Here is a 15,253-nt window from a genome sequence, read left to right as displayed (position 1 = left end):
AAGTATAAGTATGTTTATTTTACACTATTATTTTTAATCCATTTTCAAATTATTTCAAATTTCTTAAATATTAATTAAAACAAATACAATTATATCGACTTTATATCGGCCATCGGCCACCCTGCTTTTCCAAGATATCGGCATCGGCTGTCAAAAAACCCAGATTGGTCGTCCACTACTCACAACCCGTGATGTCTCCTTCGGTCTCATTAGTTCCCGCCATTAAATCACAAATCAAGTGGTAAACCAGACTTTATCACCACGTGTTTTGGGGAAGAAAGCGATCGACAGCTAGTAAATGTGGCCGTTGAATGAGATAATCCAGATGATGGGGCTCGTAAATAAATAGCCTTGCCACAACCAAAGACTATTTCATCACCTATGCTGACCAAACTGAGTTCGATTTCTGATTTAAGGCCTGTTCACACTAAGGACAATAACAGTTACAATAAATATAAAGTTGTAAAAATCATTGTAATTCTATGAGAATAGTAGAGTCCACAACTGTAATGATAACGACACTGAGGAACAATATTGTTGGAATCACTTTCAGAATGATTTTTTTTGCAGCTGACGAATGATAAAAACATCGACAGCCAATCAGAAAGCACTCAACTTTGACGAGCATGAGCATTTAAAGTGACAGAATTAGCATTGGCTGGTGTGGACTTTAATATAGTTTTCATTATACTTCTCGTTCTTGGTGTGAACGGACCGTTAGTTGCTTCATTGTGTGTCATTTGGTTCAGATGAATTGTTTTGTGTAGAACAAGTCGGTTTTCGATTTAGGTGTTTTGGATGTTAACGTGTAATGTCTTATTTTGAGTATGTATTTATGATCAGTTATCACGTATTGTTTTAGCACTCAACCTTACATCTGTGTATTTCTCATTCTGTGGGAGCGCTCCACCTATTCCAACGTTTGTTTGTTTGTTTGTTTTTTTAATCATTTCAAATGTATTTTTTTCAAGGACAAAAGTGTGTGGGATAATTTGGAATCAGTATATTTGAATCTGATATCAATAAAGCTCTCATTTTATGAATATCCTTTTGCCATAGATTTTTTAAATAGTGTATTATTCGCTGTTCAAAACGTTTGGGGTCGGTCAGATTTTGAATGTTTTAGAAGGATGTCTCTTATGCTCACCAAGGCTGCATTTATTTGATCAAAAATATAGTAAAACAGTAATGTTGTGAAGTATTATTAAAATTTAAAACGTGTTTTGTTTTTTGTTTTTATTTTCAATATTTTATGAAATAGCAGCCATTTCTCCAGTCTTCAGTGTCACATGACCCTTCAGAAATCATTCTAATATGCCAATTAATTTCATATTATTATCCATGTTAAAAACATTTTTGTGGAACAAATTAAATAGTTTTAAAGAAAAAATACCAATCTTTTGTATCAATGTAAAAGTCTTAACTGTCATTTTTTATCAATTTAGTGCATCATTTATGAAAAAAAAACACCATTTTGAACAGTAGTGTGCATTTAAATAAGTAACACTGTTATCTTTCATTCATATTTTTACATTTATGCCTTAAATAAATCATGGGTTTCTTCAAATATTTAGGATGTGATTTTGAGAGCAGAGTTCAAATGTTCCCTAAGGCATTTTAATCTATGCTGAACCTTGCACGCTGTCTCTGGATGTAGTGCGTGTGTGAGAGAGGGTGGCAGAGCCAGGAAACATTGTTTACAGCAGCAGATGGTGGGCAGCCTCTTTCAACCATGATACTAGTAGCAGCCATGTGAGTGACAAACATTGGGTTTTTCTACCCCAGGCAGCACTAATACTATGAATCCATTGTTTTATTCAGGCTCCCAATGGGAATTAACACCCGGTAACATCGATTACAGCACTTAACAGCTTCACAATACGGAAAGAGACTGTTTTTCATTAAAAAGACACAAAAAGCAGATTTAAACGCAAAATTATACAAAAGTTTTTATTCAGACGTTAAGCAATTTTCTCAGAACTTTGCATATAAAAAAACCCACATTGTATTGTCATGAATATACAGATTAAACCGTCAGCTGATGTTAGAGAATTCATTATACTCCAGGATTTATAGGCCTATACATACAAATTAAATTGAGAAAATGTCATTTGTTTTACATAATATATATATATATATATATATATATATATATATATATATATGTGTGTGTGTATATGTATGTGTATATATATATGTGTTTTATAGGCCTATACATACAAATTAAATTGAGAAAATGTCATTTGTTTTACATAATATATATATATATATATATATATATATATATATATATATATGTGTGTATGTGTATATGTATGTATGTATACATATGTGTGTGTGTGTGTATATATATATATATACAGTATATCATAATATACAATTCATATTATAAGCCATTTTTTTCATTCTCGTTATATAACCAAACTCACGGTGATAATGTAAGTAGTTAGAGGCAATAAAACAAATACTACCATGAAGAATAAATACTTTACAATATTATTATCACTGTTTTCACTCCTTTTTTTTGCAACAGAGACAAGACTGTGGTATTTTTACATTATGGTATTGAGCAATGACGTGTGGGGTTCATTTAAAGCAGTAGCTAATTGTGGGATCTTTCTGCCTCTCTCGACCTCTCCTCAAAGCTGTCTGCCTCAGCCACATGATGTATACTAAGCTTCTTGCTGGCCAAACCCACTGTTTCTAAAATAAATGCGATATCCATCCCGGACAGAGTGAGTGAGTGTCTGTTTGATATAAAGAGAGAAAAAGAGATGGGGAGAGACACAGCCCCTCTGTAAAGCAAATATACATTCAAACGCAAAGCAAACCACCAAATAGAGCAATACTCTAAGATTAAATGACATTATTTGTTGCATGAAGTTGCACTAAAAAAAGATTTATATATACAAATCATAGAGTCATGCATTTTAAATGTAAAAATATATCCTCAACACTCTTCTAACGTTGATGCATATGACAAAATGTTCCCAATAAGAGTATTTGGATTAGAGATACTGTAATCTCTGCACAGATTTCAGATTATACATGTTTATTCACCCACTGCGCTCATCTGTGGCAACGAGCCTCTGCACAACCAGCATGTGTGCATGTGTGTGATTTCTTGGACTTGGAGTATTTCTGACCTGTGTACAAACACAGCTCAGTGTTTCCTGCTGCAATATTATCAAGCCTCTCTGCTGTAGATAAAGAGATCACCAGTGAATTTGCCTGTGAATCCCATTTACTATTTATGGAAACTTAACAAAACTGTTCCATTTATCTCAACATTTGGTCAAAACAGAGACAGAGTATTATGACCAACACCCTCTTTTAAACAGTTCAGACCATTTCATACTACAAATTTGAGATAATTTGTTTGCCCACATGGGAACAGTGTATAAGATCCAAACCTGGCTGTGACCCTTTTATTGTTAGTTGGCATGTGATTTATTAGTGGGGATACATAAAGGGATCCCAAATAAAGTTTTTGGGCACTTGTTTGGTCATTTATTTTAATGAAAGATAGCACCTTTCAAGCAAAACATATCACAAATAGAGGACAATGGAAATACTGTTCAAATGATGAAAAAATGTATTTAGACACTTTGTGGTCTTCAAATGTTAGTGTAATATGTTACCAAGACACTGTGTACTTGAAAAATACATAGAGAGAGAGAGATAGTAATATATAGTCATTTATTGTTTTATGTATTATATTTATTATTTTATACATTATAAATATATACATTAAAATTACATTATATAAACATATAATTTATCATAAATGTTTTGAATAATAGATAATAAATTAAATATATATATTTTATATTTTTATTTATTATATATTTATTTAAATACATCATATTATTTTTTATTATCATATATTGTTATATATATTTTATCATTATTATTATTATTCTTTAAGACGAAAAATATATATTTGAGCACTTTCTGTGATCTGATGAACTACACCTATGGATTTATCTACTATGACGCTTGTGTGAACTTGAGAAAACGTCCAACATAAATTGTTTTCAGATACAATTTGGTTTTATCATTTAAAAACCAATAATAATATAAAAAATATTTTTTTTATTTATCAGCAAATATGCATGAAGCAATGCATTCATCACATTATAAATAAGGTCAAGACAGTCCACTACTGAAAGTCAGCTAAAATATTTGTGCTCACTGCTCATTAAAACTAACTTAGCACTGAAAATGCTGTATTGCTGTCTAACTCAAATAACATTTGAGTTTCCTTGTCTGAGGCAAGGAGGGTAACATAGGGTCACATGAGGTGGGGTACATCTAATCAGAAACCCAGAGGCTGTGGTCCGGGGGGGAGGGGGTTGTTTGGGGTAATTATGCTGCCCTCACAGTGGCAGATGGTTTGGGAGGGGAACCGGGAAGAAGGTTGATGTAAGTAACAAAGCCAAAACTGGTCTGGAGCATGATATTAGCTACAAGAAAAATGAAAGACTGTTTCCTTTGCTCCCTCTCTCTCTTTAGCGGACTAGATTCCACGTAAAATAGTAAAAACCTCTTTGACCATTAAACTGATTCAGGTATGAACAATGGAGGATCAAGAGGATGAGCGTATTTGATTAAATAGCACCTCACAATGAGATTAAAGGGGGGAGGCTCGTGTGCCTGATGCAGATTTGCAGAAGGGGAATGTTTTTCAAGACGTAATTGGCCTCTGTACTTCTTGGTTCAAGCTGGGCCATTAATCTGAGCCCGGCAAGGTTAAAACCATTAGAAGGTCTGTACCATCTGCACTGAGCTCATAACAGAATAAGGCCAATGAAGAGAATTGAGGGGGTGGCTGAATGTACCCTGGCCAATCTGTGTGTGTATACATGCACGATGAAAGCACTCAGAGCAATAGTTTCAGACCCTCCTCCTGGCAAACAGCCACACACGCTCTGTCCGAAACAAACGGCTGAAGCATGCTGACTGGAAATGAGCATTTTAGGCTTTGGGTAACACACCTGCCCTTTTAGAATGTTGGAGCAGCTGGATTACCACTGTGCTGCTTATCCAAATGCTACGCTGATATCAACAACAGGCCACCTGCGGCGCAGACGTTACCCATGCACTTTTTAATCTACCATGGCAACAAGGTGCCAAGCATCGAGAAAGGCCACTGTAATTGAAGACACTGCCAGGTGCATCACCTTTCCAGGCCGTCTGAGAGAATCTAATCAGGATTTTCAAACACATTTGGAGTTTATAGATTGTAAAATGTGTTGGGTTTGTTACTATGTACACATGTATAAGTTGTTTAAGAATCTCATATAGTGCTCATAGATGAACATTAATTAGGCGTTGACATTGTCTAAAGTGGAAAATGTATCGTTACTACTCTTTCAAAAAGTAGGTAAAATAGTGATTACTGAAGATAACTATACAATGATATTTACATGACACTCCAGTGTAAAAGAATACAATTGTATTACTATGGTACATTTCCAAAAATAAAACATTTTGGGATGAACAGAACATGCCAAACTCATTGAGATTAGCAGCACACATTATAGCTCAGTCAGTTTAGCTGGGATGAATTTGACCACAGTCTGAAGTGTCATTCATTGGGCCGAATGCATTCAACTGTGAATGTCTGAGGAAATGTTTCGTTTATATATTTAACTGAATTTGTTCATGTAACCAATTATCCCATTGAATTGAATGGTTTAGTTTACAGTGAAATTGTCGTGCTTTACGACCCAATGTGTGTAAGCTTCCAACGTGTGCCAACTTTTTATTATTATTATTATAATAATCTTTTTCTATACTTTCACTGTTGTAGCTTGTACTATTCTGGTCGATGTTTAAAACGTTGTATTGCTAGAACGTCTCGTGTTATTGCCTTCTTAAGGTGACTCGCTTGAGTATTTGCAAGTCGTTTTCGATTAAAGCGTCTGCTAAACGAATCAATTTAAACGTAAAATGTAGTCATGTGTACTGAGGTTGTAGGCTGTATTTTGATCGGTTTGCGCTATCTAGTTGTCATTGAATTACAGCCACCAAAGGAAGAATCTGTATGTGACTCTGCAGTCACACTTTCTGTTTTAATGCCACACAACTGTCAAATATAGTAACAATTCTTTTATTCATCGATTCAAAAGAAGGTCAGATCAAATGTAAAGAAGATCAAATCCAAGTGTACTGGTCTGGAAGAGGTCTGGGGTCTCTCTCTCTCTGTGTGTAGTTTTTAAAAGAAGATAAAAAATAAAGTAACAGTACTTTATTTCACAGATACTGTGAAATATAATTAGTATTTAAAAGGACTGTTAATATATATATTATTTTTCAAATGTAGTATAAGGTAGATTTGTATAAATATAAGTATAAATATAGTATACATTTTATTCCTGTGATGCAAAGCTGAATTTTCAGCATCATTACTCAAGTCTTCAATGTCACATTTGATGCTCAATAGATCTCTTTTCTTTTTCTTTTGTTGTAATTCTCATTATCTGGGGTGAAAATGGTGAGTAAAAACGAACTATAATACAGTGAGTACTTGAAGTCTTTGTATAGCCTATGTAAATATGTAATATAAACAGAAATGTAGTGTTGTTGTACATTACAACACTAGTGTGCGGTAAAAAACTGTAATCAATCTAATATTTTTTTATTGCAAGAGAAAAAAAGAGCAACAACAAACAGCACTGCATTAAGATACAATAACTTAAAAGGAATAAAAAAGAAAAAATACAGTAACACCTCAATCTGTAAAAAAAAATATCATCATAAGCCTTAAGAAACTTAAGTTCTTATTGTTATCAGAGAGTTTAAGAGATAATAATAAGCGAAATCTCAGCAAGAAAGACATCAAATCTAGGTAAAATCTTGAGAAATTTGTTTTTGTGAATAAAAAAAGTTACAATGCAAAACAAAAAAATTCACAACAATTGATTCAATATTCCATGGATTAAAATATTCCAATTATTCCAACGAACTTCTTTGTGGGGAGAAAAGTTGTGCACATAACACGATTTCCACGCAAGTAAAGCATGTTGGTGAAAATTAGACTATTAGAGAACTGTAATCAGTCTAATATGCAGGCGTGCAGTCACGAACATGACGAACATCCTCGAGACGTAAACAACGCGCACTGACGCGGGGAATTATGGGATATCTTCCCTCGGCGGCGCGGTGCCGCCATGTCTCCTGAAGATAAACGGAGGCTAATCGTTTTCTCCGCTGTGGTGTTCTCTTTATTCCTCCTTTTACTCGTGTTGAGCTACATACCAGCTTATTTATACATACTTTTTATCTGTGTTGTGTCTTGTGTCGTTTATTTTCACAAAGCGGAGGAGTTGCAGCTCTTCGAGAGACTAGGCCTCAATCCTCGCCGTGGACTGAGCGTCCCGTCGGCTCTGCTGCGCTGGTTACCGGGCAGGACTTTGAGCGGAGTCCCGGCCGCCGGCAGAAACAAGATACGTAAAAGTGATGCTAGAAATTCCTTCGCGTCACCCAGCGATAGACACTTTGCGGGCTCGTATTATAGAAGAGACCACACGCTCAGTGAGTCGGTGTTCAGCCCTCGGGATATACTCATGGGAAGTTACCTCGCCAAGACTGAAGAAAGCCCCTCCGCAGCGGTGAGGCCCACTGGAGGCTCGGGGGCTTTCATGCACCCCAGAGATCAGCTCCGGGATAGACTCGCCCGACCTAATCATGCCGTGCACACTCCTAACAGAAGACTGTCATTCGGGTAAACACTAACGTTAAATGCTGTGTCTTGTCACTTTATGCCTGCATTCTCTATGTAAGCTCACGTCTTTTAATAGGAATGCATCAGAGATTCTACTGTTTACGCTCTAATATAACATATCTAGCGTCTATCAGGATCGTGTTTGTACACGTTTGGCTTTCTCGGTTGTTCTAACACGTACGTTGTCCCAGTTTTCCCTCCTTGATTTGAAAATGTGGGAGTTCCTGGAGCTGGTCAGGCGCACTGCTCCTCCTACACCAGTTTGGACGCCTGACACTACACGTGTAGGGTTGCATAAAGCTTTCCACATAACATAAAACTGCATTTTGACAGCTTTGTTGTTGTGCTTGCTTGTTGAGTGTCTTATTTCGGCTAATACTTGAAATTGGAAACACAATGGATTTATTTTCTTTATTCAAGTGATGACTTTTTCATAGTTAGTAATATACACTGTTACTGAAGTTTTGAATTTTAATATTTGTTTATAATCCTCCTAATTTAACACTTAACCCATTTTTGTTATTTTGGAATTTGTCACCATGACATTTTTTTTTGTGGAGCTTGTTTCGTGTTGTTCTAAACCTATGACTTACTGACTTCAGAGAAACACAAAAATGAGGTGTTTAGAAGGTGGTTCGTTTCTATGTTTCTTTCATTAAAAGCAGTGTCTTAAAGGGATAGTTCTCCCAAAAATGAAAATTCTGTCATCATTTACTCACCCTCATGTCGTTCCAAACCTGTATGAGTTGCTTTCTTATGTTGGAACACAAAAGAAGATATTTTGAAGATTGCTGGTAATCAAATGGTTGTTGGTTGCCATTGACTTGCATAGTATTTTTTTTTCCTACTATGAAAGTCAATGGCAACCACCAACTGTTTGATTACCAGCAATCTTCAAAATATCTTCTTTTGTGTTCAACATAAGAAAGCAACTCATACAGGTTTGGAACGACATGAGGGTGAGTAAATGATGACAGAATTTTCATTTATGGGTGAACTTTAAGCTCACCAAGGCTGCTTTTGGGGGAAAAAAACAGAAGAACAACACCGTAATATTGGTAAAATGTTGCTGTTTAAAACAACCCTTTTCTATGTGAATATATTTAAAAATGGAATTCATTCCTGTGGTGGCAAAGCTGAATTTTCAGCAGTCATTACTCCAGTCTTCACATGATCCTTCAGAAATCATTCTGATATATTGATTTGGTGGTCAATTAACTTTTCTTATCATTAATGTTGAAAACATTTGTTGTTGCTTAATATTTTTGTGGGAATGAAAAAATTCAGGATTTTTTTATGTGTAGAAAGTTTAAAAGAACAGCATTTATTTGAAATAGCCGTCTTTTGTAACAAATGTCTTTTATTGCATCCTTACTTAATAAAAGTATTAATTTCTTTAATTTTTGCATTTAAAAAAAAAAAATTCCAATCACTGTTTCCACTAAAATATTACTGAGCAGATCAAGTGTTTTTAACATTGATAATAAGCATATTTTTTTAGCACTAAATCAGCATGTTGTAAAAAATAATTTACATTTACGTTATATTTTGCAATTCTACTGCTTTACTTAATAAACTCAATTTTTCATCAAATAAATGGTGAGTATAAGAAAGAAACATCTTTTAAAAACATACAATCATAAGTAAGGCAAGTTTAATTTTCATTTATTTATTTTTTATGAGGGTGTTTACATTTTTGATAAAGATCTTTTTAATGCCATCAGGGACCCTGCTCTTTTAAAAACATACAATCATAAGTAAGGCAAGTTTAATTTTCATTTATTTATTTTTTTATGAGGGTGTTTACATTTTTGATAAAGATCTTTTTAATGCCATCAGGGACCCTGTGGGCACTGCAAGTCGATTCACCATCACCCCCCAAAGACATTACCCCCTTCAGCAGACAGGAACATCTCCCATCGGAGTGATTCCACCTGCAAAATGGGATGGATTCTGTAAGAAGAATGTTCTCACCCAACGCAATTCACCTGCTGTTCACAGTCCGGTCACAGTGAAGATCGCCAAACCAGACCCCACTCGGTCATCTTTGTAAGTCGCTTCAAATTCTGTAGAGTTGATTAAATGCACTAGCATTAAAATAGCTTTTGTTTTTGCCTGTAGTCTAATTAATTCCTATTTGGGGTTATTTCTCTCCTAAGACCTTGTCTATAGCTGCCACAGTTGCTGCAGGATTAAATTGCATTGTAAAGATGAATTTGCTTTGCTCATGTAAACGGCTACATTGTTTCTAGCTTCGATCACCTGAACTCCCCTGGAGTGGTCAAATCTCCAGGTATTGGAGCTCAGGCAGACCCCTGCTCCAGAGAAGCTGTTCTGAGTGTGCTCAGAGAGAGCAGGAAGAGGGAGGTAGATGAGGAGGACAAGAGTGCTTCCTCTGGGCAGAAGAGCAAAAGGAGGTATGTGATGGACAGAAAGTGACCAAATGAAAGTCATCACACAATCTTATCCTCTTTGAGTTTGTTAGTTTGTAACTTTTCTTGTTATGTAGAATTTAGAAGATTTGCTGTTGGTTTTTGTAATTTCACCAAATAATTGTCTTGTTCTCATCAGGCGACATGACAGCAGTGGAAGTTCTCAGTCAGCGTTTGAGCCCCTTCTTGCAAATGGCGCTCCATCTCAGCTTGTGCCAAAGTAGGAGATCGTACACCTTCCACTGTACTATCTGCCTCTATCTGTTAAACGTTGAGTTTCATCACATTATCTCTGATTATGTGTCCTCTTCTCCTTAGACCTGGCAGTCTAAAAAGAGGGATGAACTCCTCTCTCAATGAAGAGTCCATTATGAAGCGGTCTCGCACTTCCTCCATCAGCTCTGTAAGTGGTGCTCCTGTTCCCAGTGGGGTGCCTGGATCTGTCCGAAATTCCATTCGCAGTTCCTACAGCTCTTCACAGGGTTATCCACAGGTATTTCATTTGACCATTTTCTTATAGGAAGCGTATAAAGATTTTATAGTGTTGGAAATTGAGGGAATGCAATGATAAATTATTAAAATTGTTAGCTAGTGAACACATTGATTATTACTTACATTCATTTTTTTTGTACTGTTGTGTTTTGTATTCTTTGACTCAATTCCTTAACTTTTGTATTTCCAGAGAAGAGCTGCATCCAGTCTCAGTCTTTCTCCTTTCACAAGCCCAGGAGGATCTCGGTGTCAGACTCCAGAGCGAGCTGCCAAGAAAGCAAGGTAACCATCTTTAGATGTTCACTACCATTCACTGGTGTTGACAAAAAGTTTCTTGTGTTCATCAAAGCTGCATTTTTTTGTTGTCGATTTATTTACTGTTGTCGATTTATTTTATTTAGTCACTGTAAAAAAGCAGGTTGAGTTAAAAATAGTTTATTTTGTGAAAGTGTGTCTCAAGATGTGCTATGTAAACACCTTTGCAAAATGTCTGATCAAGGTCAGATGAGCACATAACTACTCTTGATTATACAGGGTCTGCTTAAGACATTTTCAATGTTTTTCTGTTCCTGAACTATTTTGTGTGCTGTAGGGAGGAAGATGCTACCTCACCAGGTTCTACATCCTTTATGAAAATACCCCAGCTCCTACATTCACCTTTGGAGGGTCATCAACAGCCACTCAGAACCCTGCTCCGAGTACTCCGGCGCCTCCTGCCTCTGGAGGGTTTAACTTTGGGGCGTCACTCTCAGCAACACCATTTGGAACCCTTACACCTGCAGCTCAAACGCCAGGGTTTTCCTTTGGAGCCAACAACACCGATAACAAGCCTGCTTTTGGTAAGTCTTTTTATTGAGAAAGGTCAGAAGGTTGTATTTGACATTGAGAGATTGTAGTGACTGATGATATATGTATATGCTCTCTCACATATCAGTATTTACCATAAAAAAAAAAAAACAATATAACCACTATTGGTTTATATCAAGCACTAGTGTGTGTGTACATGTGCATATTATATATATTATCCATTATCTATATAGATATATGTATATATAGATATTGGCAATTATTTTGTGAACAATTTCAGTTTGGTTGTATCAGAATATTCAGACTTAACAGTTTTATGCAGCAAAATGCATACACAACACAGTAAAAACTGAATAATATAATCATTGATATTTTGTAATCAAGTAACATGGTTATGTTTGGCTTGTATTTTGTTTGAATGCATCATGACAAGACCAGACAAAACCAGTGTGTAGCGCTGCAGTTCCTGTGCCAGTTCTCTCTGATCCAGATTATTGGGTGGCTTTTAGTCCTTTTCTTCACACAGATGCTCCACCCAACACTTACCTGTATTACCAGATTTTGTCAAGCATGCAAAAATATGTATGCTGTAAATTGTGTTCAAAATTAGCAGTAACTTCCCTTTTGTGCTCCTGATTTGTGTCTGACCAGAAGTTATGTTCTAGATAGAATACGAGTATGCTGCTTTTAACTGCATTTCTTGCACTATTCTCCTCTATCACCATGACAGGCACAAAATGTTGCGATTTAGGCCATTTTTGCTGCCCAGATTTACATTTAATGCCCATTACATTTATATTTATTTATTTTACATTTATTAAAATAAGCTGAAATATAAATGAGAAACTTAAACTTATTTTCAGTTAGTTGCTGAGACAAGGTTTCGCAGTTTTTTCATAAATTAAGTACTAAAATTATGAAATGCTTGGTTTTTGTTTATTCCAATTCAGTTTTTGCCTTAGATGCTGACATGGCAATAAAAATAATTTACTACTACTAAAATGACTAAAATAAGATGAATAGAAATGATTAATAGAAAACTATTTTATTAAATTACAATTACTAAAATGTAAACTAAAAATAAAATGAAAAAGTGTGAAAATAAAAGCTAATTCAAAACCTTAGTATACAATACTACAATAGTACATAATTCTAAATTACACTTTACTTAAAGATTCCACAACCAGTTTCACTCAAAGTATTACAGCATATTAGCACAGTGTGCAAGTGGTTAGTATTTTGTATTTAGACTTGGTTAGCAGTAAGTGGATGAGTTGTTTAACGATTTGCACTAAACCCAGTAAAGCGGTCATCTTACATTCTCCTTGTTTGTGTCTTAGGAGCATCAACTCCTGCCTTTGGCCAGGCATCTGCAGGAATGTCAGTGCCATTTGGCAGCCCTGGAACCCCAGGTTTTGGAGCAGTAGGTGCCTCACCGTTTGGTAAAATACAGTCACTACCGATTTTTAAAAATAATATTATATAATAGTTCTATCCATTTTTTTCCTTTTTATAAATGTATATTTTAATCCTTTTAGGTTCCTCACCAGCCACCTTCTCTATCGGAACGGGATCCAAGTCCTCTGGGGCTCGTCGATTACAAGCACGCAGACAGCACCCGAGGAAGAAGTAATGTGGCTGATGTGAGTCCTGTCCCTTTCATTATTGTCGTCTGGACTCTGCAACTACTCCTCCGGCTGTCCCATCTGCCCCAGACACTGCTGCTACTGCTGCTGGTCCAAACACAACAAGGCTCTCAGCCAGACCTCATCTCTACAACCCTCCAGACTGTGTCAGGGCTGGTCAGGCATGTAGGATCAAGGCTCATGGGGTGTAGATTTTAGAGTACTGGGCGGCCCCATCTCTGCAGTTGGTTGCGCCCACCGAGACTCATCACAACCTCGCTAATGGAGTCTGTAAATGTCTGATGAGGACTTCTGGTGTTGGGGAAGGATGGCGAACCGGAGGGAATTATACTTGAAAGAAAAAGAGACTTTCAAATCTGGACTCACACATGAATTCAGTCCAGGCCTGTTAAAAGAAACGGATCTTATTTTTGACTCTTCAGATGCTCTTTATTTTAGATCCAGTGAGTACACCTTTTTTTCCCTTGCAAATTTAGTGTAGATTTGTCATGCTTTTCCATCATGCTTAGCAGAATCTTAATTTTGTTAAGCCTTCAAAACATGAATATTTTACCCGTTTCATTTACAAATTTATTTATTTTTTGTCTGAGTGAGCTGCATAATAAACAAATTTTACATCGCTTTTTCTGTAAGCAACATTTATGTGCCTGTTTTCCTGCATTCGTTTATCATATGTTGGACGTCTGTCTGTTTAAAACCAAAGCTGATGTTTTTTAGTGCGACACGTTGACCTCCGTCACACCATGCCCGTTTTACTACCTCTCCATTTTAAACGTGCATCTGTGTCCCAGCTGATATGTTTTACTGCAGATTCGATGTACTGTTAATTATTGAGTAATTAAAGTCAGCAATTAGCGCAAACATGTAGGCAAACCCACGATTCTATAGCTGTTGCATCTGCCATCTGTGTGTATTTGACTGTCAGAACTTACTCTTTTTGGGGGGTTTTCTGTTTCTCTTCCTTTTCTTTGAGCTTGGATTTGTCAGTTGATTGAGTGCAGTCTCTGTTCTCTTGTTCCTCATCAGATGGACCAGATTGATGTGTGTTCTGCTTTTCCTCACCACCAGACTGCAATGTTGTGCTGTGACAATAACAAAACCATGTTAATATAACCAAAATAAGAACATTTAACCTATAATCCAAAAATAAATGAAATCTGGTATTAAAATATGTAATATTTAGGACCATATTTTAATTGTAACATTTTCAGGACAATTCAGAAATTCTTATGTAATGTGAAAAAAGATGTTATTTAAATACTAGTAATAGATATTATATATAAGGGTCAGTAAGAATTTAAGCACAACTGTTTTCAACACTATCAGAATATTAGAATGATTTCTAAAGGATCATGTGACACAAGACTAGAGTAATAATGCTGAAAATTCAGCTTTGCGTCACAAGAATAAATTACTTTTTAAAATATATTCACATAGAAAACAGTTATTTTATATATTACTAATATTTCACAATATTACTGTATTTTTGATCAAATAAATGCAGCCTTAGCAAACATGAGACCTAAATCATTTTCAAAAAATGACCCCAATCATTTGAACAATAGTGTATTTATTCATTCATTATGTCATGATAGTACTGCCTTTAATTTATGCTGATATAACTAAAAACAATTTGCATCTGAACAGCATGGTTCTCATATCCCTGTATTAAAGTAATGGGAATTCAATTAGAATCACAACTGCACTTTTGTTTCTTTTTATTATTGGGTGAAATGAGCTATACGTTTCAGTTGCTCAAGGCAATTTCCTTTTTTTAAACTTTAGTAGCATATCACAGGTTAAAAAAAAATAAACGTCTTTTAAGATATAGAACTACTAGACACCTCACACACAGTAGTAGTCATCAGACTTACATGATCGGGAGGTTTTCCTCATCTGTCTGCGGGGGGCGTCTCTCCAGCATGGCCACAAAGAACCCATGAGTGCGTATTTTTGCTGTGCTGGCACGAAGGCACTGGGTGAAAGGCTCATGACCCCTCTCAGGCCAGTTTGGAAGAAGATGGACTAGTCTACAAGCAAAGCCGGACGAAAAAATGTTCAGATAATGTCCTCATATTGTGAAACAAATATGAAATGATTTGTCTCTCCAGGTTTCTGACCTGAATCCAGGGTTCTGCTGTAAGCAG

The 15,253-nt window shown here is 35.9% G+C and overlaps 1 protein-coding gene across 1 annotated transcript in view; it reads left to right on the top strand.

Annotated features, from left to right (window-relative positions):
• Positions 1–7,135: 7,135 nt before the first annotated feature.
• LOC107577844 (nuclear envelope pore membrane protein POM 121-like) overlaps positions 7,136–15,253 on the top strand; it is an 18,368-nt gene continuing 10,250 nt past the window's right edge. The window contains exons 1-6 of the mRNA XM_016263879.1: positions 7,136–7,729; positions 9,569–9,778; positions 9,982–10,146; positions 10,301–10,381; positions 10,480–10,654; positions 10,844–10,935. Coding sequence (XP_016119365.1) covers positions 7,176–7,729; positions 9,569–9,778; positions 9,982–10,146; positions 10,301–10,381; positions 10,480–10,654; positions 10,844–10,935 — 1,277 coding nt within the window. The 5' untranslated portion in view covers positions 7,136–7,175. The remainder of the gene's footprint in view (positions 7,730–9,568; positions 9,779–9,981; positions 10,147–10,300; positions 10,382–10,479; positions 10,655–10,843; positions 10,936–15,253) is intronic.

This window comes from Sinocyclocheilus grahami, unplaced genomic scaffold, assembly GCF_001515645.1.
Source record: "Sinocyclocheilus grahami isolate Dianchi unplaced genomic scaffold, SAMN03320097.WGS_v1.1 scaffold32.1, whole genome shotgun sequence".
Classification (NCBI taxonomy): Eukaryota; Metazoa; Chordata; class Actinopteri; order Cypriniformes; family Cyprinidae; genus Sinocyclocheilus; species Sinocyclocheilus grahami.
This window is presented reverse-complemented; position numbering and strand designations above follow the sequence as displayed.